Source organism: Callithrix jacchus, chromosome 12, assembly GCF_049354715.1.
Source record: "Callithrix jacchus isolate 240 chromosome 12, calJac240_pri, whole genome shotgun sequence".
Lineage (NCBI taxonomy): Eukaryota > Metazoa > Chordata > Mammalia > Primates > Cebidae > Callithrix > Callithrix jacchus.
Genome location: NC_133513.1, coordinates 126,040,649 through 126,065,756, shown reverse-complemented (window position 1 = coordinate 126,065,756; position 25,108 = coordinate 126,040,649). Strand labels below are relative to the sequence as shown.

At 58.7% G+C, this 25,108-nt stretch overlaps 1 protein-coding gene across 6 annotated transcripts in view; it reads right to left on the bottom strand.

Annotated features, from left to right (window-relative positions):
- The window catches only part of INPP5A (inositol polyphosphate-5-phosphatase A), a 262,671-nt gene that overhangs the window by 44,401 nt on the left and 193,162 nt on the right, over window positions 1-25,108 (bottom strand). For all 6 annotated transcript variants that reach the window (XM_078346807.1, XM_008978944.5, XM_035269558.3 and 3 more), the window contains one exon: window positions 9,089-9,173. In XM_078346807.1, the coding sequence (XP_078202933.1) occupies window positions 9,089-9,173 (85 nt within the window). The remainder of the gene's footprint in view (window positions 1-9,088; window positions 9,174-25,108) is intronic.

Sequence of the window (25,108 nt, the reverse complement as noted above, 5' to 3'; positions counted from 1 at the left end):
CACGCAGAGGCTGGCACCGGCTCGTTCACACGCAGAGGCTGGCACCGGCTCGTTCACATGCAGTGGCACTGGCTCATTCACACACAGAGGCTGGCACTGGCTTGTTCACACGCAGAGGCTGGCACCGGCTCGTTCACACGCAGAGGCTGGCACTGGCTTGTTTACACGCAGAGGCCAGCACTGGCTTGTTCACACGCAGAGGCTAGCACCAGCTCGTTCACACGCAGAGGCTGGCACTGGCTTGTTCACATGCAAAGGCTGGCACTGGCTCGTTCACATGCAGAGGCTGGCACTGGCTCATTCACATGCAGAGGCTGGCACTGGCTCCTTTACACGCAGAGGCTGGCACCGGCTTGTTCACACGCAGAGGCCAGCACTGGCTTGCACGCAGATGGCGGCAGCGGCTCGTTCACACGCAGAAGTGGCATCGGCATTCAGCACGGCCTGATCCGGTGCTGGCACAGGGGATCCCCAAACACCTGGCCTCAATTCCTTGGTCCAGGTCAGTCTCAGGAAACTTATGCAGGATTTTCACAACATTTCTAGGAAATGTTTTGACAGTCAGAAACCCTTTCTAAAAACCATGCCATGCCAACTGGCAGATTTTGATTTTCCCTAACAGGTGCTGAGATGGTATTTTAAAATTTAATAATCTACCTAATTGGCACCTTAACTACAGCAGCTGAAATTAATCACCACCAACAAAAACAATCTGGTCATTTTCAGCTATATTTATTTTTAGACAGGGCTTTTCAAGAAATTCGTCTCCCAGGTGGTAGGAGACAGTCCCTCCAGCGCTGCCTGTTGTCCTGCTGTGCAGCGTGCACCCAAATCCACGTCCACCCAGAACCCCAGAATAGGGCCTTGTTTGGAAACAGGGCCTTGTGGGTAAAACTAGTTAAGGATCTTGAGATGAGACGTCCCGGGTGGGCTGGGCCCTATGTTCACACACTCGTGTCCTCACACGAAAAGGCCACATGAAGGTGGAGGCACAGACTGGGATGTCGTGGCCACGAGCCAGGGCCACCTAGGCCACCTGTGGCAGGGCGAGGCGAGGTGAGGCGAGGCGATGACTCCTCCTCCCCGGGAGCCTCCAGGAGCAGTGTGATGCTGGGACATCTTGACTTTGGACATCCAGGTTCCAGGATGTGAGAGACTAAACCTCTGCGGTGTAAGCCGCCCAGCCTATGGTCCTCTGAGCTGCTGCCACTGCAGGAAATCTCCCCGCATGGAGAAAGGAGACTCAGTGTGTGGGAAGGCTCCACTTGGCACACACATTCCACGTCATCAGAAGAGCACACAGAGGACAGGCTGTGACCTTCCAGAGAGCCTGCACATGCCTGTGGCCCATGGGGATGCACCACGTGGTGGCGCCATTCAGCATCGAGGGGCCACAGGTGACCCATGGGTGACCACGCCTGCCCTGGGCCTCAGGGTCCTCCTGTAACTGGTTCCAGGGTCCCTTGACTCCCGACGACCCCTCATGACATCCCTGTGGCCATGAGGTCTGGGTGCTCAGCTTTGAGCTAGTCAGAGCACCACGCACTCGGCTCCTGTGAGCTGTGGGATTTCACACACAGCTGATGACTGTGTTGATGACGCCAAGAGGGGACAGTGGTCCTTTCTCCAGCAGTGTGGCCTTCCCTGGACTAAACAGTCTGCAAAAACTCCACTGCAAATCCTTTTCCGTAGTTCCCACCAGGTTGGCTTTACTTACACAGTAAACTCTGTGCAAAATGTAATAAAAGACTTTCGTCAAATGAGACGTATGTATCCATAGTCTTAAAGAGCCACATGGGCAGGAAAACCCTCCAAAAATTAATACAAGGACCTTAGACAGCTACTGAGTTGATAATCCAGTTTTAAACTATTCACTTTTCTTCCCGTTCCTTTGCAAATCCAGACAGATAGCACAGAACAGTAAGACCCACTTCTGGCCCGTGTGAGGGCATCGTAAGCCAGGGCCCGGCAACTGTGTGGGCAGCTGCTGTCCGGGCAGCATCCTAGGGCCCAGAGGCCAGGGTGGCCGGGCGTGTGAATGGGCTGTGGCCGGGGGAGGCCTCCCTGCTTCTGGGAATCTGCATCGCCACTGCCTGGGGTGCCGGGGGCTCCCATGGGTGGTATCTATGTCTGTTGGGGACATAATGACGCTTAGAAAAGACCTTTGCAGACGGAACCTGGATTTCCCACTGAAGCCCTGGGCCTGCCTGGGTCACGGTCACAGGCACATACAGCCTTCCTTCTGCTGGACTGGAGTGAACACCGCGTTCTACAGACGAGGAAACCCTCACAGAGACGAGCACTCCCTGCCCAGCTGATCTTGGAGCTGGAGAGCCCCACTCCCAGCAGACTCGCTGGAGCCTTGGCCACCGCCTCCTGTGCCCTTCCTCCATCCCCTCGCAGCTGACACCAACAAAAGGCGCCATCGAAGAAAACCTGCCGCTGAAAACACTGCTGTCTGATATGGGACAGGGATCCGGTCACCCCCAGGGCGCCTGAAAACACTGCTGATATGGGACAGGGATCCGGTCACCCCCAGGGCGCCTGAAAACACTGCTGTCTGATATGGGACAGGGATCCGGTCACCCCCAGGGCACCTGAAAACACTGCTGTCTGATATGGGACAGGGATCCGGTCACCCCCAGGGCTCCTGAAAACACTGGTGTCTGATATGGGACAGGGATCCGGTCACCCCCAGGGCTCCTGATTCGAGGGAGGGACACCTGATAGGCGCAGGTAGGGGGTGGGGAGGTGCGGTCACTCCTATGGCTGCCTGAGTCGTGAGAGGGATGCCTGAGACGTGGGAGGGGTGCAGTCACCCCCAGGGGCGCCTTGTATGTTCTCTGACCTCTCACCTGGGGGAACCCAGGCCCACCTCTTCCCTGGGACTGGGCAGGGCCAACCACTCCACGCTGTCCCGTGTGAACGACCACCACGTCTGCTGGGCAGTGTGGAGACCCCACCCAGGGTGCACCTCAGGGCTGTGGTTCTGAGGACGGGGATGCAGGGGAAGCGGCTGAGCCCAGCCAACTGGAACCATCCTCCACCCTGACAGCCCCTGCGCTGCCATGAAAATCACCAAATCTGCACCACCCGGGGAACTGTCACCACCCGGGGAACTGTCACCACCCATGCAGCTCTATCACATTGAATTAAAACGAAATGAGTTTAAAAACCGGGTTCCTGGCTGCCCTCGGTGCTTGCTCGCCGCTGTCCTGTGGCTGCTGCGGGGCAGAGGGAGGCAGCTCGCCGTCAAGCTCACAGCAGGCTGCGGCAACGCAGTGGGACTTCAGGACGCCAGCGGGTCAGCCAGGCCCGCGGGAGCTCTGCCGGGTTCCTGCAGACTGTTCCTTTGAGAAGCCGCTTGGGGCTTGCAGAGGAGGCTCACGACCCCCACATTTTTCTCTCTTCCTGACTTATAGTCGCCTCTGATGTTCAGCCTGATGGGCAAACCCCTCTTTCGTTGTCTTACCAAACTGCACGTGGGAGCCGCTGTGTCCACACCCAGGACCCCTCTCCATGGAGCCGAGAAGGTGGCGCGGCAGAGAGCGGCCGAGGAGCCGGCAGACAGGGTGTGAGGGACGGACGTGAACTGCCCCGAGGCAGGTGGCGCCTCCTTCCCTGCTGCCCATGCAGCCCCAGCCAGCACGTCCACCAGCCCACCTGGCAGTGCTGGATCTACCACCCGCCTCGCCCACGCGGCCCTGGCAGGTGGGACCCCAGGCAGATGGACAGCGATGATGCACCCCCTGGAGCCCAGAAAGGGGCCCGGCCAGTCCAGGGCAGACGGGTGAGGGAACACAAGGAGGAGGCGGGGAGGACCCCGCAGGGACTGAGGACAGGCTGAGCAGACCCGCATGGCTGGGCTCCATCTAAAACCAGCTACAGCGGGGGGACTGTGAGAGGGAAAACACGTGTCAAGTAACCCCTGTCTTCTAATGACCACGGATGGGAAAGTGATAAAGAAATGGAGACTCCTCAGCTCCCGGGGGGTGGGGGCTGGTGAGGCTTACGGTGGTGTGGGCGGCTCCTGGGGGTGGGGGCTGGCGTGGGTGGCTCTTGGACACCGTGCTCACTCGTCCTGAAGTGCTCCAGCAGCCTCTATCACAGCTGCAGCCTGGAGGTTCCTGAAACTTTTGACTGACTCAGGAGAAAGTGGCCATTTCTGGAGAACTGTTTATCATCAGTTCACAAAGCACACAGCCCCTTAAACACACAGCCCCTTACACACACAGCCCCTCACACACACAGCCCGTTACACACACAGCCCCTTACACACACAGCCCCTCACACACACAGCCCCTCACACACACAGCCCCTCACACACACAGCCCGTTACACACACAGCCCCTCACACACAGCCCGTTACACACACAGCCCGTTACACACACAGCCCCTTACACACACAGCCCGTTACACACACAGCCCGTTACAAACACAGCCCCTCACACACACAGCCCGTTACACACACAGCCCGTTACACACACAGCCCCTCACACACACAGCCCGTCACACACACAGCCCCTCACACACACAGCCCGTTACACACACAGCCCGTTACACACACAGCCCCTCACACACACAGCCCGTTACACACACAGCCCGTTACACACACAGCCCGTCACACACACAGCCCCTCACACACACAGCCCGTTACACACACAGCCCCTCACACACACAGCCCCTTACACACACAGCCCCTTACACACACAGCCCCTTACACACACAGCCCCTCACACACACAGCCCGTTACACACACAGCCCCTCACACACACAGCCCCTTACACACACAGCCCCTCACACACACAGCCCGTTACACACACAGCCCCTCACACACACAGCCCGTTACACACACAGCCCGTTACACACACAGCCCCTCACACACACAGCCCCTTACACACACAGCCCCTCACACACACAGCCCCTCACACACACAGCCCCTTACACACACAGCCCCTCACACACACAGCCCCTTACACACACAGCCCCTCACACACACAGCCCGTTACACACACAGCCCCTCACACACACAGCCCGTTACACACACAGCCCCTCACACACAGCCCGTTACACACACAGCCCCTTACACACACAGCCCCTCACACACACAGCCCGTTACACACACAGCCCCTTACACACACAGCCCCTCACACACACAGCCCCTCACACACACAGCCCGTTACACACACAGCCCGTCACACACACAGCCCGTCACACACACAGCCCCTCACACACAGCCCGTTACACACACAGCCCCTTACACACACAGCCCGTTACACACACAGCCCCTTACACACACAGCCCCTCACACACACAGCCCCTCACACACACAGCCCATTACACACACAGCCCCTCACACACACAGCCCCTTACACACACAGCCCCTTACACACACAGCCCCTTACACACACAGCCCCTCACACACACAGCCCGTTACACACACAGCCCCTCACACACACAGCCCCTTACACACAGCCCCTCACACACACAGCCCGTTACACACACAGCCCCTCACACACACAGCCCGTTACACACACAGCCCGTTACACACACAGCCCCTCACACACAGCCCCTTACACACACAGCCCCTCACACACACAGCCCCTCACACACACAGCCCCTTACACACACAGCCCCTCACACACACAGCCCGTTACACACACAGCCCCTCACACACACAGCCCGTTACACACACAGCCCGTTACACACACAGCCCCTTACACACACAGCCCCTCACACACACAGCCCCTCACACACACAGCCCGTTACACACACAGCCCGTCACACACACAGCCCGTCACACACACAGCCCCTCACACACAGCCCGTTACACACACAGCCCCTTACACACACAGCCCGTTACACACACAGCCCCTTACACACACAGCCCCTCACACACACAGCCCCTCACACACACAGCCCGTTACACACACAGCCCCTTACACACACAGCCCCTTACACACACAGCCCCTCACACACACAGCCCGTTACACACACAGCCCCTTACACACACAGCCCCTTACACACACAGCCCCTTACACACACAGCCCCTTACACACACAGCTGTTAGAATTCACATCCTCTGTAGTTTGCTGTTTCAAGTTAAGCATGAAGGTCGCCGCGGAAGGTTTCACCGGTTTATCAGTAAAGGGAATCTTGGAACTCTGGCGTCAGGCAAGTGGCCTCCCCAGCAATGGCCCTCTGTGTGGACCCGTCTGGCAGGGCGGGCAGCTGGGGCGAGGCTCCTTTAGCCTAACACGGAGGACGGAGCACAGGTGGGGATGAGCAGGAACTTGCTTCTTCCTGGGTGGAACCTGGGCAGGTCCCGGAAGGTCTGGGCAGCCCACCGAGGCCCGGGAGGCAGCTCCCACTCTGCACCTACCCTCCCCCAGGCGTTCAGGGCACCAGAGCCACCTAGACCTGGCCAGAGCTGCCACATGGTGATTGCCTGTGTGAGAGGAACTCTTTCTTTAAGAAATAGTGGGCCGGGCGCGGTGGCTCACGCCTGTAATCCCAGCACTTTGGGAGGCCGAGGCGGGTGGATCACGAGGTCAAGAGATCAAGACCATCCTGGTCAACATGGTGAAACCCCATCTCTACTAAAAATACAAAAATTAGCTGGGCATGGTGGTGCGTGCCTGTAATCCCAGCTACTCAGGAGGCTGAGGCCGGAGAATTGCCTGAACCCAGGAGGCGGAGGTTGCGGTGAGCTGAGATCGCGCCATTGTACTCCAGCCTGGGTCACAAGAGCGAAACTCCGCCTCAAAAAAAAAAATAGTGATCTTTATGATCACTGAGTGATCATAAAACACTGCTGACAGTGACCATGAGGCCTGAGGACTGTGTGTGAAGGTGCTCAGGGAAGCCAGGGGAGCGAGTCAGGTGACGCAGGAGAGGATGCGGCAGACCCTGGCCGGCCCCTAAAGCCCATGCCCTGCCCTCCCACCACACCGCCTCTCACGGTCCACCCACTCCCAAACCCTGCTGAGGCACTTTCTTCCTTTTCCGCTTGGTAGAAAGAGGAAAGCCCCACAGTCCTTCACAGGAGTCAGCCCCCCAATACCTCACAGGACCCAGCACCCAGGCTCCCCACAAATGAAGAGCTCAGTGGCCCTCCCACACCCCACAGGACCAGCGTCCTGGCTCCTCACCACCCCCCATGCCTGCGGAGATCAGAGCAGCACCCACCACACCCCACAGGACAAGGCGTCCAGGCTCCCCACTGCCCCCAATGCCTGCAGAGACCAGAGTGGCCCCCTCTATACCCCACAGGACCGGGCTCAGGCCCCCCACTTCCCCCATGCCTGCAGAGACTCTCCCCACAGGACCCAGCGCCCAGGCTCCCCATTGCCCCCCATGCCTTGTGTCGTGGCCAAGCCGCCGGGCCCAGCAGCTGTCTCCCTTTACCAGGGGAGCTCCCACTGGCACTCCCCCACAGGCCTTGCCACAGCTCTGACCTGGCCAGAGCCAGCTACCCTTCATGATGACATGCTCTATCAGGGAGGAAAAGGCCCTTCCCAAGCTCCCTGACCTTTCCCCAGTTGCTGGGTACTTGGGATTGATCGGCTTTGGCCTCCAGCAGGTTCTTTACTTTCATTCCGGCCACTCACGGTCAGAGTGGGTCAGAGTGGGAAGTGCTCATGTGCCCTGCGGGCTCACTGGCTCTCGAGTAACAGGTTAGAAGTGAGCATGTTCAGAGATGCTCCAGACCTGCTGGAAATGACACTTCCAGTCCCCCGTGGCTCTGCTTGGGTGAAGAGGAGCCTCTGATGGAGCCCCCGCGTCTGTGGCCCCCAGGCCTCGCTCCCAAGTCCCGGATAGCATCAAACTCGGGGACACGAATTCCAGCAAGGATGGTCCCAGCCGCCACCCCTGAGCCCATGCCGAGCCTACAAGACGAGTCAGAGACCAAGGAGAAAGAAGTGAGGCACAGGGAGATAAAGACTCGCGGGGCCTGCTGGGGTTTGTGCACTTTAAAGACGCCACGTGCTCCACAGCCCACTGCACGCAGAGGCCCTGCCTTCCTCCTCTACGGCCAGATGAAGCACCACCTAGGCCAGGAGCCCTGAATGCGCAAGCACCAGCATGGCCAAATGTTCACACAGGAATGCCGTGGGGCCTCATGGCAAGGCACTGCCAGCTCCATGCAGTAGAGGATTTCAGGACACTCACTTCTGCCAACCAGAGGAGATGCAGGATGACCAAGGCCAGCTCGGGCTGCGTTTCAGAAACAATGTCCTGCCACACTCGGAAGATAAATATGTGTAGGTGTGCTACGTTCCCATCCAACTCACTGCGCCCGAGTCACTGCAGCCCCGCCTGACTCACCATGGCCCTGCTGTGGGCTGTCAGCTCATGCCCAGCACCTGGAGGGGCCGCCGGGGAGGCTGAGGGTGAGGGCGGCAGGGCCCGGGCGGGTAGGCAGCAGGTGTTCCTCCATTTCCCACCCACCCCGCCCCCCCTTCACGGCTGCCTGGGAAGTGGAATCCCAAGTCACGAGAGCTGGGAGGAAGGGCCCAGAGCCAGTGTGGACCGGACCACAGAGAAACATCAGCCCTCGTGCTGAGCCTCGGGACCCACTTCCTGCTGGTGGCACCTCAGTGCCCAAGCTGCTGGTCCCAGGCCAGCCTGGGAGCACACCCAGGAGCACCCAGGACACTGAGTTCCCAGGGATCAAGTCGTGTCGATGATTGTTAACTCACACAGAATAACGGTTTAGCAGACAGAAAGGCACAACGTTTAAAATGGGCTCCAACAGTCCGACGGGTGCTCTGAGGAAAGACTGCTGCAATCATGTTGGACGGCAGGAGCCTGACGGGCTGCGGCTCTGTGGCACCGAGGGGGCGACAATGAAAGCCACAGGGCACAGCGCCGCAGGGCCACCACCTGCCACAACCCCAGGGACCTGTTCACCCCAGATTCCAACACAGAACCCTCTGCCGACAGCAAAACATGCTTCTCCATTGCAAGATTTTGCCTTAAAAAGTGCAGCACAGGAGGCTGAGGGCATCAAAAGGCCCCACTCTTTCTGCTGTTTTCCTCAACACAGAACGAGGCATGAGACGGGTGGGCGGGAGCCGGCGCCTACCTCCACGACGGACTTGGAATCCAGCCGGAAGTTGAAATCGCCAAAGAGAAAGTAGGAGACCTTCTCGAATCGCTGATCGATGATTCTGGAAATAAAACAGGACCCGTTACCAAGGGCGCTGACTCCGGCCGGCCCCCACGCCTGGCCCGCTCCTCCATGCCCCCATCTGCACATCCTCTGCTGTCTCCTGCTACAGGGGAACCTCGGTGGTCGCTTTGCACCCCCAAAATTCAGCTCTGAGACCACCACAAGCACAGGTCCACCCAGCAGCCCTCAGCCCTCGCCAACACCGACACACGTGTGCTGTCAGTGACACGAAGGAAGAGGTAAGGCAGAGTCTCAGCTGCGTCCTCACCTGCAGGGCCAGGGCGGCATGAGAACCTCACGTGCGGAAAGCCACAGCCCCCCACGAAGGGGAAGACCAGACCAGGATCCCGAACATTATACCCCAGAGCTCAGGAGAGGCGGGAGGGAGGGCCGGGGAGGGTCAGACCGGGATCCCGAATATTACACCCCAGAGCTCAGGAGAGGCGGGAGGGAGGGACGGGGAGGCACGTGCAGGACCTGCAGCCCCCGCTGTCTCCTCCCGGGCAGGGATGTCCCCTCAGACCTGTTGTGAGTTGTGTTTACATATGATCCACACTCAGACATTTCAAAGTGAGAGAGTAACAGTGGCTGCCTATGTGGGTGTGTATTTTTAGCCAGGTACAGCTTTGCTCAAGAAACATTCTTCCACTTATTTAAAATCAATTGCAATCCATTTCCTAAAGACTTTCCCATTGCGGCATCCCTTGAAGATACAAGCCATGAGAAACCGTCGACCCCCTCAAACCCCAAGTCTCCCCTCAGCCGGCTGCGTGCAGTAACGCCGCCAACTGCTCGCTTCCAAGGAGAGCAAGACATTTGACCTTTCCAGCGTGAAAGCAAAGTGAGACCCTGTGCAGTGCGGACTGGCCACAAAACCACCAGTGGAACAGAAACGTGATCTGGAGACAAGGAAAGGAAATACTCTGGTTGCCCAAATTCCTATTTTCACAGCCCAGACCCAGGTGGGGCTACCAGGGCAGGGGGCAGGCAGCTCAGGGGCTGCCCGTCCAAGCACACTGCATTTGGAGACGGGCCGTTGATTTCTCCAAATAAACTCAGCGTCATTAGCCAGGCAGAAGTGACAGCTTCCAACCAGGAAACTCTGCAGGGGTGACTGCTGTCCACAGGTTCGAGTCCCACACTGCCGGGAGCACTGTGCCCTCCTGGAGCTGGGGACAGGGGCGTGAAGGGCACGGCAGGGCCCATTGGGCAGGGGGCCCGACCAATCACCAACTCAGCCTTCTGATTAGCTTGAGAAGCAGCAGAATCCGCAGGTGAGCGATGGTCTCCCGCTTCCCAGTTCATACCTGGTCTTGTTCTGCGTTGCCCCGCAGCCGCTGCTGACGTCTCCACCCTCGGGTTGAAGAGCCAGCGGGGCCACTGCTGGCCACGGACCCACCTGCACCCTCCAGGGCTCTTATGCCAGACTGAGAGAGGACAGTGTCTGTGCGGGCCACGCTTCCACGAGCGGGTGGGGGTGAAATCATCACCATTTTATTTCATTGTTGGCTATGGGCGGGGAGCTCATGTGTCTTAACCTGCACACCTTCAACACTTTTAAATCTACACATTGAAATTTGCATTTTCTCCCAATTTTACATGTTCACAGCCTGCTGTTCCTGGCCTTTCCTCTCTGAATTCCAGGGGTCTCCTGTGAGCTCTGGAAGGTAACCCTGTCTGCAGTGAACACGGTGTGTGCTCCTGCTGACCAGGGGTCTCCTGTGAGCTCTGGAGGGTAACCCCGTCTGCAGTGAACACGGCGTGTGCTCCTGCTGACCTGGGGTCTCCCGTGAGCTCTGGAGGGTAACCCCGTCTGCAGTGAACACGGCGTGTGCTCCTGCTGACCTGGGGTCTCCCGTGAGCTCTGGAGGGTAACCCCGTCTGCAGTGAACACGGCGTGTGCTCCTGCTGACCAGGGGTCTCCTGTGAGCTCTGGAGGGTAACCCCGTCTGCAGTGAACACGGCGTGTGCTCCTGCTGACCTGGGGTCTCCCGTGAGCTCTGGAGGGTAACCCCGTCTGCAGTGAACACGGCGTGTGCTCCTGCTGACCTGGGGTCTCCCGTGAGCTCTGGAGGGTAACCCCGTCTGCAGTGAACACGGCGTGTGCTCCTGCTGACCAGGGGTCTCCTGTGAGCTCTGGAGGGTAACCCCGTCTGCAGTGAACACGGCGTGTGCTCCTGCTGACCTGGGGTCTCCCGTGAGCTCTGGAGGGTAACCCCGTCTGCAGTGAACACGGCGTGTGCTCCTGCTGACCAGGGGTCTCCTGTGAGCTCTGGAGGGTAACCCCGTCTGCAGTGAACACGGCGTGTGCTCCTGCTGACCAGGGGTCTCCTGTGAGCTCTGGAGGGTAACCCCGTCTGCAGTGAACACGGCGTGTGCTCCTGCTGACCAGGGGTCTCCCGTGAGCTCTGGAGGGTAACCCCGTCTGCAATGAACACGGCGTGTGCTCCTGCTGACCTGGGGTCTCCTGTGAGCTCTGGAGGGTAACCCTGTGAACACGGCGTGTGCTCCTGCTGACCTGGGGTCTCCTGTGAGCTCTGGAGGGTAACCCCCTCTGCAGTGAACACGGCGTGTGCTCCTGCTGACCTGGGGTCTCCTGTGAGCTCTGGAGGGTAACCCCGTCTGCAGTGAACACGGCGTGTGCTCCTGCTGACCAGGGGTCTCCCGTGAGCTCTGGAGGGTAACCCCGTCTGCAATGAACACGGCGTGTGCTCCTGCTGACCTGGGGTCTCCTGTGAGCTCTGGAGGGTAACCCTGTGAACACGGCGTGTGCTCCTGCTGACCTGGGGTCTCCTGTGAGCTCTGGAGGGTAACCCCCTCTGCAGTGAACACGGCGTGTGCTCCTGCTGACCTGGGGTCTCCTGTGAGCTCTGGAGGGTAACCCCCTCTGCAGTGGACACGGTGTGTGCTCCTGCTGACCAGGGGTCTCCCGTGAGCTCTGGAGGGTAACCCCGTCTGCAGTGAACACGGCGTGTGCTCCTGCTGACCTGGGGTCTCCCGTGAGCTCTGGAGGGTAACCCCGTCTGCAATGAACACGGCGTGTGCTCCTGCTGACCTGGGGTCTCCTGTGAGCTCTGGAGGGTAACCCTGTGAACACGGCGTGTGCTCCTGCTGACCTGGGGTCTCCTGTGAGCTCTGGAGGGTAACCCCCTCTGCAGTGAACACGGCGTGTGCTCCTGCTGACCTGGGGTCTCCTGTGAGCTCTGGAGGGTAACCCCCTCTGCAGTGGACACGGTGTGTGCTCCTGCTGACCAGGGGTCTCCCGTGAGCTCTGGAGGGTAACCCCGTCTGCAGTGAACACGGCGTGTGCTCCTGCTGACCTGGGGTCTCCCGTGAGCTCTGGAGGGTAACCCCCTCTGCAGTGAACACGGCGTGTGCTCCTGCTGACCTGGGGTCTCCTGTGAGCTCTGGAGGGTAACCCTGTCTGCAGTGAACACGGCGTGCGCTCCTGTTGACCTGGGGTCTCCTGTGAGCTCTGGAGGGTAACCCTGTGAACACGGCGTGCGCTCCTGTTGACCTGGGGTCTCCTGTGAGCTCTGGAGGGTAACCCTGTGAACACGGCGTGTGCTCCTGCTGACCTGGGGTCTCCTGTGAGCTCTGGAGGGTCACCCCCTCTGTAGTGAACACACACGCACTTGTTGGCCTGGGTCTGCGCTTTCCATTTTGCCTACAGCGGCTTCCCTCAGGCAGAAGTTTTAATTTGCATATAGTCACATGCATCAGTTTCCCCTGTGGCTGAGACTCTGGCCTGGCCCCCGTGGGGACGCTGAGCCCCCACCTTCATCTTTGTGGTAGAGTTTTACGGGTTATCCTTTAATCCATCCGGAATTACAGTGTGGAGCAGGGATCTAAGTTTATCGATTTCCCAAGTGGACGGTCAATTGCTCGGCCCCATTTATTCCAAGTGCCCCGCCCCCCACCAAGTCTGTATCACAACACAGCACTCCCAACGGCCGGGTCTTTCCGAGACAATCGATTCTTTTCTGTAGACCTTTTTAAAAGCTATTCCTGCATGCTTTCAATTAATACGGCTTTTCATAGGGAAGTCCTACTTGTTGACAATCTTTCAAAAATCGTCCCAGCCACCTCATGCTCCTTCTGCCTGTTAATTGCTATAGCTTGGCTTGGCAAATCCCACAAAAGTCCTGTTTACCTTTTTAATTAGAATTCCTTCCATTTTAGGTTAAGTCCCCTTGTAATACGTTTGATCTGTTGTCATGCAATTTGCTTAAACCAGCCACGAGCTCTGCCTGGGAGAAAGGGAAACGCTTCCTGTTTTCTGGGAGCACAAACAACTTGGAGGGCGTGTGGAGGAAGACACGGAGGGAGACACAGAGGGAGATACGGAGGGAAACACAGAGGGTCCTGCGTGTGGAGGAAGACACGGAGGGAGACACAGAGGGTCCTGCGTGTGGAGGAAGACACGGAGGGAGACACAGAGGGTCCCGTGTGTGGAGGAAGACACGGAGGGAGACACAGAGGGTCCCGCGTGTGGAGGAAGACACGGAGGGAGACACAGAGGGAGACACGGAGGGAGATATGGAGGGAAACACAGAGGGTCCTGCGTGTGGAGGAAGACACGGAGGGAGACACAGAGGGAGACACAGAGGGAGATATGGAGGGAAACACAGAGGGTCCTGCGTGTGGAGGAAGACACGGAGGGAGACACAGAGGGTCCCGCGTGTGGAGGAAGACACGGAGGGAGACATAGAGGGTCCTGTGTGTGGAGGAAGACACGGAGGGAGACACGGAGGGTCCTGAGCGTGGAGGGTGTGTGAGGAGACATGGAGGGAGACACGGAGGGTCCCGCATGTGGAGGAAGACATGGAGGGAGACACGGAAGGTCCCACATGTAGAGGAAGACACGGAGGGAGACACGGAAGGTCCCACATGTAGAGGAAGACACGGAGGGAGACACGGAAGGTCCCACATGTAGAGGAAGACACGGAGGGAGACACGGAAGGTCCCACATGTAGAGGAAGACACGGAGGGAGACACGGAGGGTCCGCGTGTGGAGGGAGACACGGAGGGTCCTGAGCGTGGAGGGTGTGTGAGGAGACACGGAGGGAGACACGGAGGGTCCCGCATGTGGAGGAAGACATGGAGGGAGACACGGAAGGTCCCACATGTAGAGGAAGACACGGAGGGAGACACGGAAGGTCCCACATGTAGAGGAAGACACGGAGGGTCTGTGTGTGGAGGGAGACACGGAGGGAGACATGGAGGGTCCTGCGTGTGGAGGAAGACACGGAGGGAGACACGGAGGGTCCTGAGCATGGAGAGTGTGTGAGGAGACACGGAGGGTCCTGCGTGTAGAGGAAGACACAGAGGGTCCTGAGCGTGGAGAGGGTGTGAGGAGACATGGAGGGTCCCATTTGTAAAGGGTGTATGAGGAGACATGGAGGGTCCCGCGTGTGGAGGAAGACACAGAGCGCCCTGTACCCTGAGTCCCCAGGAGAGCAGCTGCCCCGTGCACAGAGGCTCCCGAGGGAGGGTGGCAATGCTCACAGGCCAGAGGGGCATGACACTGCCAGCCACACCCAAGTGTAGGTGAGACCACAAGATACCAAAGTGCCCCACGTGGCCACGCATCAGTGCATGCCAGCATCTATGCATGTCACCTCTGTGACAGCCACGTGGCTAAACAGCAGAACCCTGACTGAGCAAACCTTAAACCGTTCCCGAGTGCCAAGAGGAAATACAGCCACCCGGGCGGCTGTGCACCGCTGGCTGAGGTTTCCCTCCCAGGACCCTGGCCGCCGCCCTCACAGGGGATGCTGCCCCGGCCTGGCTGCTCTTCCTTCCCGAGAAAGCCGCCAGGTGAGCAGCAGGTGGGCCGGCGATGCCCTGGAGACACGGTGTCTCCGTCCAGTCCTGCGGGATCGTCATTAAGCCCTCAACTGGACCACACTCCTCACCCTGCTCTGCTGACAGGACAGCCTGAGCCAATTAACAGCAGCAGCCGCCTCTAAAGGGCGCACGGCGGCTGCAAGACGAAGGGGCTGTCACGGCCGAGGCAATCACCTGAGTGCCAGCCCCGCTGCCCTCCCAGAGCTCACTTTCAATCTCAATATAGTGCCATTTGGAGCAGAAAAAAAAAAGAGTTGTTCTAAAATTAATTACCTTGTCAGTAGCTATTATGATTAAAACGGAGGCCCACATCAATATCATGTGCCTAATTCAAAAAGAGAATTACAACAAGAGCCATAAAAATCAATTTTTTAGGCCTTGAAAATGGTGTTTCTCTCTGTTTTGACAAGTGATCTCATTATGGGACGGAGGGCTGGGGGAGGGGCTGCCTCAAAGTCCTGGCAGCTGCTCTGGGCGAGGGCCTGGGGGGCTGGTCCCCAGGTCTCCAGGACAACTGCAACCCCACGACACCGCAGATTAAAGATTTAGGGAGACGGGTCGAACGTTCCGAATTACATTTCCAACAGCAGGCGCTTCCCTAACTCACAGTGGGAACCTGGTGCAGGGGCTGCGGGGCCCAGGAAGCCGTGGGAGGCCCCCAGGGGATGGCACAGGGGCTGCAGGACCTGGGACACCGTGGGAGGCCCCGAGGTGGCAGGGCAGGAGGCAGGAGAGTGCCATTGGCGGTCCCACTGGGGCCATAAAAAGCCATCAGGCTGGCACGGGGCTAGTTTGTTTTCCTCCCCCACGGAGCTGGAGCAGTGTGGAAAGCAGACTGGCCCCGAGGCATTCATCGTGTCTCCTCTGGACACCTAACCTGCTAGGAGTTGGTTTTTTTTCTTTCTTTCCTTCTGTATGTTTTAACCGCGGAAATCGATGCCAGCCAAAGCCTCTGGCGCTGCTTTTGAAGGCACAGGTCGCGTACAGTTGGGGTCTGTTAACATTGGTTTGTTTCTCTGCTACGGCAGAGACCACATTTTCTCATCAAACAACTCTACATAAGCAAAAAATCAACAACGTAGAATGACTACTACTGAGATGATTTAATCACTTAAAAGTTTCCTTAATAATCATAACATCTCATCGCATGGTTGATCGCAAAGGTATTTAAGCCACTTTAAACAAACTCATCCCCCAAAACAAACACACCAGGCAGTTTATTTTCACTTCGAGAAACTGCTGGCCTATTTCTCATGGCTTCGCTTTCACTCCACCTACTGGGAACTCTGTCCCAGGAAGCCTGAAGCCCTCAGGGTGGATCTCCCAACAAGCACCACAGAACCCAGTGCCACAGAACCCAGGACCACAGAACCCAGCACCATATAACCTAGCACCACAGAACCCAGCACCACAGAATCCAGAGCCACAGAACCCAGGACCACAGAACCCAGCACCACACAACCCAGCACTATATAACCCAGCACCACAGAACCCAGGACCACAGAACCCAGTGCCACAGAACCCAGGACCATATAACCCAGCACCACAGAACCCAGCACCACAGAATCCAGAGCCACAGAACCCAGGACCACAGAACCCAGCACCACAGAACCCAGGACCACAGAACCCAGCACCACAGAATCCAGCATCCCAGAAGCTGACAAGACAGCCATCTAAGGTGCACCCAGGGAGATCCCAGCACCACAGAACCCGGCAAGACGGGTGGCTCAGCTGCTTCCAGGCAGAACCCAGGTGGATGGCAGGTGTGCTGAAGCAGCAGGGCCAGCCTTGGGGTTAGCAGAGCCCCCAAAACGTCTGGGGTGGCTCAGCTGCACACTGCATAGAGTTACAGCGTCCACTGTGCTTGGGGAACCTCCTTGACCAACCACTGATCCCCAGTGCTGCACCTAAGAGCTCCCTGATTTCCCCACCCAGTGAGTCCCAGCCTCAGAACTCCAACCCTTTAGGGGCCACCTGAGGTCTTGGCGGTGGGGGAGGGAGGCAGGGCCCTGATCTAAGAGGAAGGGTGTTCTCATCAGAGAACAAAACACCAAAAGCTCACCCCCGCTCTCCCTCTACCACGTGAGGACGCACTGAGGAGGCTGTGTTCTGCGAGCCAGGAAAGAGACATCACCAGAACCTCACACTGAGAAATAAGGTTTGCTATGAAGCCCCTGCCATGGAGATTTGTCGCAGCAGCTGGGGCTTAGACAGGCCCCAGGCCTCAGCCTCTCGGGGCGGGGTCACCCTGGCCCCAGCGGCATGTGCCTTCCCAATGCTCAGCACCTTTCAAAGCTCATGCTCCCTCTGATGAGTCTGTGCTCAGCCCCTTTCAGAGCCCATGCTTCCTCTGAGTCCGTCCCCACATCAGGTGTTCCTGGGCGGACTGTGCGAGGAGCCCCAGGTGCAGTGGCAGCAGAAGGGCTGCTCTCATGCTCTCACGGAGCATCAGAGCATCACCGTTTCCCTTTTTTTCTCACTCTGAGACCCACCCTCTCAAACTCTGCTCGGACACCGCCATAAACCACAAACACTGGTGCAGCACGGAAGTGCCTCAACCTCCAGGGCCCCCCACTCCTCTCTACCGGGCAGAAAACACAACACCAAGAGCTCAGATGCCAGTGCTGGCGCTGGGGTTCCAGGTGGGCAAGGACCAGTGGGGGTGAAGAGGCACAGCCCCCATAGCCCAGCAAAGACACTGTCCTGTCTGCCAGTGAAGAGCTGGGAACCACCCAAAGCCTCTCCAGGCAGCCAGCCTCGGGTCCCAGGATGGAGCACAGTGGCTGGAGCTCACGGAGACTTCTGGCAGACTCCGTCCATGCAGTGCTGGACATGGTGCTTATGGGTGTGACACGTGTAAAGACATAGACCACACACGAGTGTCACGGCAGTGCCGGCGCCTGCCTCCATGCTGGCACATAGTAGAAGTACAGAAACACCTGTGCCTGTGTAACAAGAGGCCAAAAAGCTGGATGGAAGCGACAGGTGCTAAATTCGGCCTGGTGCTGGGGGCCAGGGTGGGGTTCAGGATGGAGGGCAAGGCACCTGAATTCAGAGTGGTGATGAGGACCAGGGTGGGATTCAGGACAGAGGGCAGGGCACCTGAATTCAGGAGTGTTGCTGGGAGCCAGGGTGGGTTCAGGATGGAGGGCAGGGCACCTGAATTCGAGAGTGGTGTTGGGGACCAGGGTGGGTTCAGGACAGAGGGCAGGGCGCCTGAATTCAGGGGTGGTGATGGGGAGCCAGGGTGGGTTCAGGACGAAGGGCAGGGCACCTGCGGGTCCACGTGGTTTGTTTCCTAAGGAAAGGACACACTTGGAGAACGTGCCGGGTGTGCGGCTGGGTGCCCGTGCTGCCCCTGTGTCTCCTTTCTGGGCACTTGATTCCGTGTTCAACAAAATAAAGATTGCAGCCCATGTATCAGCTGAGGCACAGGCAAAAGGAACCCCTCCTGCCGGGCAGCAGCTGGGCTGACTACGCCCTGGAGAGGCTAATGCAGGACAGAGGCCACCGGCTTTGCAGCAGTGGAAGCAGTAGAGGGCAGAGGCCGGTGCTGCTGGCAGTCTCGGGCGTGCAGGGAACGTCTCGGGGTGCCCAGTGGGCTCCACAGACACATGACCTCGGCCGCCCTCAGGCCTCTGGGTCTGAGGGAGTCTGATCTCGATGAGCACACGACCAGCAAGAACATGAGAGCTGCTCTCCAAAGCCAGCGGGAGCATGAGGAGCTCGAGGAGCGCGAGAACCAGCCCTGTGGCCAGGAGGCTCAGGGTGACCCAGATCCTTAGCGCCCACTCTGCCTTTGCCTGGAGACGCAGCGGCTTTTCTTTGCTGGCTGCACAGCAAGGCAAGTTCTGGGAACGTCTAAAGAGAAACATTTAGGCTGGGGGCTCTTTGAGTGGCTGACAGCTAACTGATGGCCCTCCATAGAGCCACAAAGCGGGGCTGGGGCGCGGGCACCACATGGCCTCTCCCTGGGAAACTAATTGCTTGGAATTGTTCGGAGGAACATTATTTTTCTGGCAATCATTTCCTTTGAATGCCCAAAATGAGCATGGAACAACTCCTTTGACTGGACATAAAAGTTAAATGTCCCAATGTTGATCAAATTAACTTCAGCACCGTGACAATGGACTGTATTTGTGAGAAAATAATGGGGGGACAAAGGGGTGCTTTATGCCAAGATTTCACAGTTGTAATGTAAAATGTTTCTGTTGAACTAGGCCGGCCACATTTCAGAGGGGAGACAAAGATTCCCGTCACTTACGGGAAAATCTCCTTCCCGGCTGAAAGCTCAGGAAGCTGTCAGGACGCCTCAGTGCACGGTGCCTAGGAAGGCTGGCGTGCACCTCTGGCTTGGCCCTCAGGTCCCCCCAAGGGCTGACCTGCATGTCCGGGAGAGAGACCGGGGCTGTGCCCAACATGCGCTGAGCGCTCGGCGCCTCCCGAGCCACAGAGGCTATGCACAGTCTGGCCTTGCCCAGGGTCCAGGACCCCAGCCCAGCGCAGATGCTGCCAACACCTGCCCAGAGCCTGGCACTCTTCACTCATTAGGGACCTGTCTTCTTTTCAAACTTCTCATAACAAGAGGTTGACAGCAACAATTTCAAAAATTACCCAAAAAGGTAAAGGTTCCCATCGTGATAAGGAGTCTGGCTGAGCCCGAGTGTGACAGCCCTGGTGGCAGGCGCCCGCACCACCCACCCTGAGCCGCTTCTGAGACTTGCACTCAGTCAGCCTCTCAGTAGTTTCAAAGGCACCCACCTACTCTGCAATGCTTTCGGCATTAGAGGAAAGGTGCGAAGCTCGTACTGGTGCCTCCAGGTTTTAACCGGGGCTCAGGGAGATTAAACCAGGAAGAGGCTGCAGGAGCGTCCTTGCTGTCTCCCTGCGGGGCAGACAATGGTGTGCCCGGTTCCCAACGCCCTGAATGGGGCCCTGTTGGTGGCAGCGTCCATTCAGAGGCTGCGAGGCATTGTCCTGCCCGATCCGCACAGCAGAATGCGGTCTGCTGGTGGCTGCCAAGAGGTTAGCAGCCACAGTGAAAGGGCAGCCCATTGTTCCTGCCTCCGACAGAGCCGCCCTTTGTGCTGGCCGGCCCGCCCCGCGCGGCGGAGGTCCGGATCTGGCTGGCTGAGCTCGCCACAGCAGCCATTCATGGGAATGCAGAGATGCAGAAAAGTGGCCTGAAAGCCCAAAGGCTAATTTCTTGAGGCGGCGCGGCCACAGCAGCTCGGGGCAATGACACATTGTAATGCCATGCCACACCGACAGCCTAACCACTGTCACCGAGGCCCAACAGCAGACACAGCAGGACCCTCCCAGCTCCTGGGCTCTGTGGGAGGTCCCTGAGAAGCTTGGTGCCTGGAAGCCCAGGGCTGATCAGGCAGGAGGAACCGCGCCGCTCCTGCGGGTGAGGCCCTCCTTCCCGGGCGACTAGCACGTTGTCCAGGGAGGGCGCCCAGGGCACAGGCGGTCATCAGTCACTGTGTCTCTGACAAAGCCCCAGGCCCCATCCCCCACCTGTGCTGCTTCCCCACAGCCGGCAGTCAAGAGTGCAGTCCCCAGCTCAGACCTGTTCCTGCTTCGGTGTCAGTGCCAGCTCCGGAGGTGCCCAGGAGACCAGAGAAGCCCACTGCAGGGGGCATGACTGTGCATAGGGCTGAGGGCCCGCCTCACTGTGTGGCCGTGAGCACAGCAGCACCCAGGCCCCACATTTGTGGTACCTCTTCCAGGACCAGGCTGGTGGCAGGGAACCAGGGCGCCATCACTCTGGAGACAGAGGTCAGGAGTGGTCAGAGGGGTATAAGGGACCACGCCTAGGGGCCCTCAGCAGGGGCTGGATGCAGAGAACCAAGGCCATGTACCTACTAACAACAGCACAGGGATGGGAGCCCACTCCAGCCTCCCTGCAGAGCCCCATGGGCAATCGGGAGGATGGTGACGGCAGCAGGCACAGAGCCATGCAGGCCACGCTCACCACAGCAGCAGACGGAGCCAGCGCTCAGGAGCAGAGGCCCTGCCGGGAGCGGCACCCCCTGAAGAATCCCGCCTTCCACCCCTTCCTCAGGATGTACAGTGCTGAGCCATGACAGACACACACTTAGGTGCACATGCACACACACCTGTACACATATACACATGATGTGCATACACCCACACATGCACACACACGTGTACACATATACACACCCACACCTGCATGCACACCTGTACACATATACACATGATGTGCACACATCCACACCTGCACACACACCTGTACACATATACACATGATGTGCATACACCCACACATGCACACAAACGTGTACACATATACACATGATGTGCATACATCCACACCTGCACACACACCTGTACACATATACACATGATGTGCATACATCCACACCTGCACACACACGTGTGCACACCCACATCTGCACACATACACATACACACACCCGCGACACATGCACTCCATACACACCCACACCTGCATGCACACACCCACACGCACCTGCACACATCCACACCTGCGTGCACATGCCTCCCCCACAGGCATACACACCCTTACACATACCCACACAGTCACACATGCGTGTGTGCACACACAGCACACATGCACCCACACGCATACCCACACCCACACCTGTGTATGCACACACCCACACACACATGCACATATACACAGGCACATGTACACCCACACATAATCCACATCCACACATGCAGACCCCCACACAAGCATACACATATGAGCCTACAGGAGCCCCCCATATGCACACATGCACATGCCCAAATACAGACACATGCACCCACAAACCCACACCACACATGTACCCACATCCACCCATATGTACAAACACACCCACACATGTATACACATGCACCCCACATACATAAATGCACACACCCACATGTGAACACACACATGTGCAGGTGCATGCACACCCACCCTCATATGACCCCCATATGCAAATGTTCATACACTCACATGCATATACTTGTGTGTGCACATGCATAATTACACACACACAAGGTGTGCACATACACGCATGCACAGGCACACACAGGCACACTGCACACTCACTATCCTTATGAGGCACTGTTAGGAAGTGGGGACCCCCTGGCTGCTGTTCTCCTTCATGACCCCACCTGCCTCAGGGACCCTCAGGACACGAGTCTTGTTTGGGTAGAAATGTAGGTACTCCACACAGTCCTCAGGGGTTGTCTCTCCTGCTCCTGAGAATCTGATGGTGCTGGTCACACACCACCCACAACTCAGGGGCAGGGGCCCCACCCACATTCCCCTCCACATGGACTGCTCCTCCCACTGTCTTCCCCAGGAACCCTCCCAGAGGCTCAGAGGGTGCCAGGTCCTGCCCAGCCTCCTCCCACTCTGGGTCCAGACCTCAGTGCCCCCCAACCCCTGCCTCTGCACAGCTCCAGGCAGTTCTGACTGCCCCAGGGACAGCGGTAGCATGGGAATGACTCAGTCCTTCTGCTTGGCACATGCCCAGGGTGAGGCAGGTGTGGGTGGGAGGGAACCAGTGCCAGGAATAGAAAGATCAGGGTCTGAGGAGGCCAGGGAGAGGCCAGCAGCTGGAAGGCAGGCGAGGTGCAGGGCTGCACCAGGACCTTGCACATACTTGGGAGTGAAGTTCAGCATTCAGCATGCATGGGGGCTGGGCAGGGGCTCAGGTTGGGGCCTTCTCGGGAGCAGAATGGGGTTCAGGTAGAAACCAGGGACCGTCCTGGGACAGAACCGCCAGTCTCAGCCCTCTAGTTGTAGCTATTGCAAGCCCAGGCTGATGAAGCACCTTCCTGTCACCATGGAGACGCTGGGGGAGGTTTCTGTGTGAGTGCTGACTGGAAGGAACAGAGGGCAAGCCCTGGCTGCCTGGCCTAAGCTGCAGCGAAAGTCCCAGCTGTAGATGGAGAGGGACACTGGTCCCAAGATCAGACACAACCAACCAATGGGGGCACCCCTGCTTCCCACTGACAGCCGCCATCTCCACGGCACCACCGGCGGACCTGCCTGCAGCACTGGGTGGGAGGGGCCCAGGCGCAGGTGGAGGCGGACCCCAGGCTCCTACTGACCTCAGTGTCCTGTTCACCTCCCACCACAGCACACCTGGCACTATTTTCTTATTTTCCCACAAAAAGTCAGAGAAAGTAAAGCCATCCCCATCTGAGTCCATGGTGAGGGTATGGCTCCAGACTGTGGATGGGGCTGAGGGCTCTGCCACCTCCAGGGGCCAACTCCAATAAGGGCCATCGGCAAATTGGCAAGCGCAGAGTAGAATGTGGCTCCCAGAGCAGAGCAGGCACAGCCTTTCCCAGTGGCCAGATACACCGACCTGTCCACCCACATACCTGCCCACCCACCCCTAACTCTCCACCGACACCTACACCTGCCCAGCACACCTACCTCTCCACCCACACCTACACCTGCCCAGCACACCTACCTCTCCACCCACACCTACACCTGCCCAGCACACCTACCTCTCCACCCACACCTACACCTGCCCAGCACACCTACCTCTCCACCCACACCTACACCTGCCCAGCACACCTACCTCTCCACCCACACCTACACCTGCCCAGCACACCTACCTCTCCACCCACACCTACACCTGCCCAGCACACCTACCTCTCCACCCACACCTACACCTGCCCAGCACACCTACCTCTCCACCCACACCTACACCTGCCCAGCACACCTACCTCTCCACCCACACCTACACCTGCCCAGCACACCTACCTCTCCACCCACACCTACACCTACACCTGCCCAGCACACCTACCTCTCCACCCACACCTACACCTGCCCAGCACACCTACCTCTCCACCCACACCTACACCTGCCCAGCACACCTACCTCTCCACCCACACCTACACCTACACCTGCCCAGCACACCTACCTCTCCAACACCTACACCTACACCTGCCCAGCACACCTACCTCTCCAACACCTACACCTACATCTGCCCAGCACACCTACCTCTCCACCCACACCTACACCTGCCCAGCACACCTACCTCTCCAACACCTACACCTGCCCAGCACACCTACCTCTCCACCCACACCTACACCTGCCCAGCACACCTACCTCTCCAACACCTACACCTGCCCAGCACACCTACCTCTCCAACACCTACACCTACATCTGCCCAGCACACCTACCTCTCCACCCACACCTACACCTGCCCAGCACACCTACCTCTCCAACACCTACACCTACACCTGCCCAGCACACCTACCTCTCCAACACCTACACCTGCCCAGCACCCCTACCTCTCCAACACCTACACCTGCCCAGCACCCCTGCCTCTCCAACACCTACACCTGCCCAGCACCCCTGCCTCTCCACCTATACCTACACCTGTCCAGCACCCCTACCTCTCCACCTCTACCTACACCTGCCCAGCACCCCTGCCTTTCCACCTACACCCACACCTGCCCAGCACACCTACCTGCCCACCCACTCCTACCCGCCCAGCACTATCCTGCCTGCCCACGCCTGCCTCCCCACCGAGGCCAACCTACCCAGCTACTCCCATGCCTACCTCCCCGCCCACACCCACCTGCCCACACCTACTTCCCCGCCCACACCCACCTGCCCACACCTACCTCCCCGCCCACACCCACCTGCCCACACCTACCTCCCCGCCCACACCCACCTGCCCACACCTACCTCCCCGCCCACACCCACCTGCCCACACCTACCTCCCCGCCCACACCCACCTGCCCACACCTACCTCCCCGCCCACACCCACCTGCCCACACCTACCTCCCCGCCCACACCCACCTGCCCACACCTACCTCCCCGCCCACACCCACCTGCCCACACCTACCTCCCCGCCCACACCCACCTGCCCACACCTACCTCCCCGCCCACACCCACCTGCCCACACCTACCTCCCCGCCCACACCCACCTGCCCACACCTACCTCCCCGCCCACACCTACCTGTCCAGCACCTACCTCTCCACGCACACCTACACCTGCCCAGCACCTACCTCTCTACCCACACCTACACCTACCCACACCTACCTCCCCGCCCACACCTACCTGTCCAGCACCTACCTCCCCGCCCACA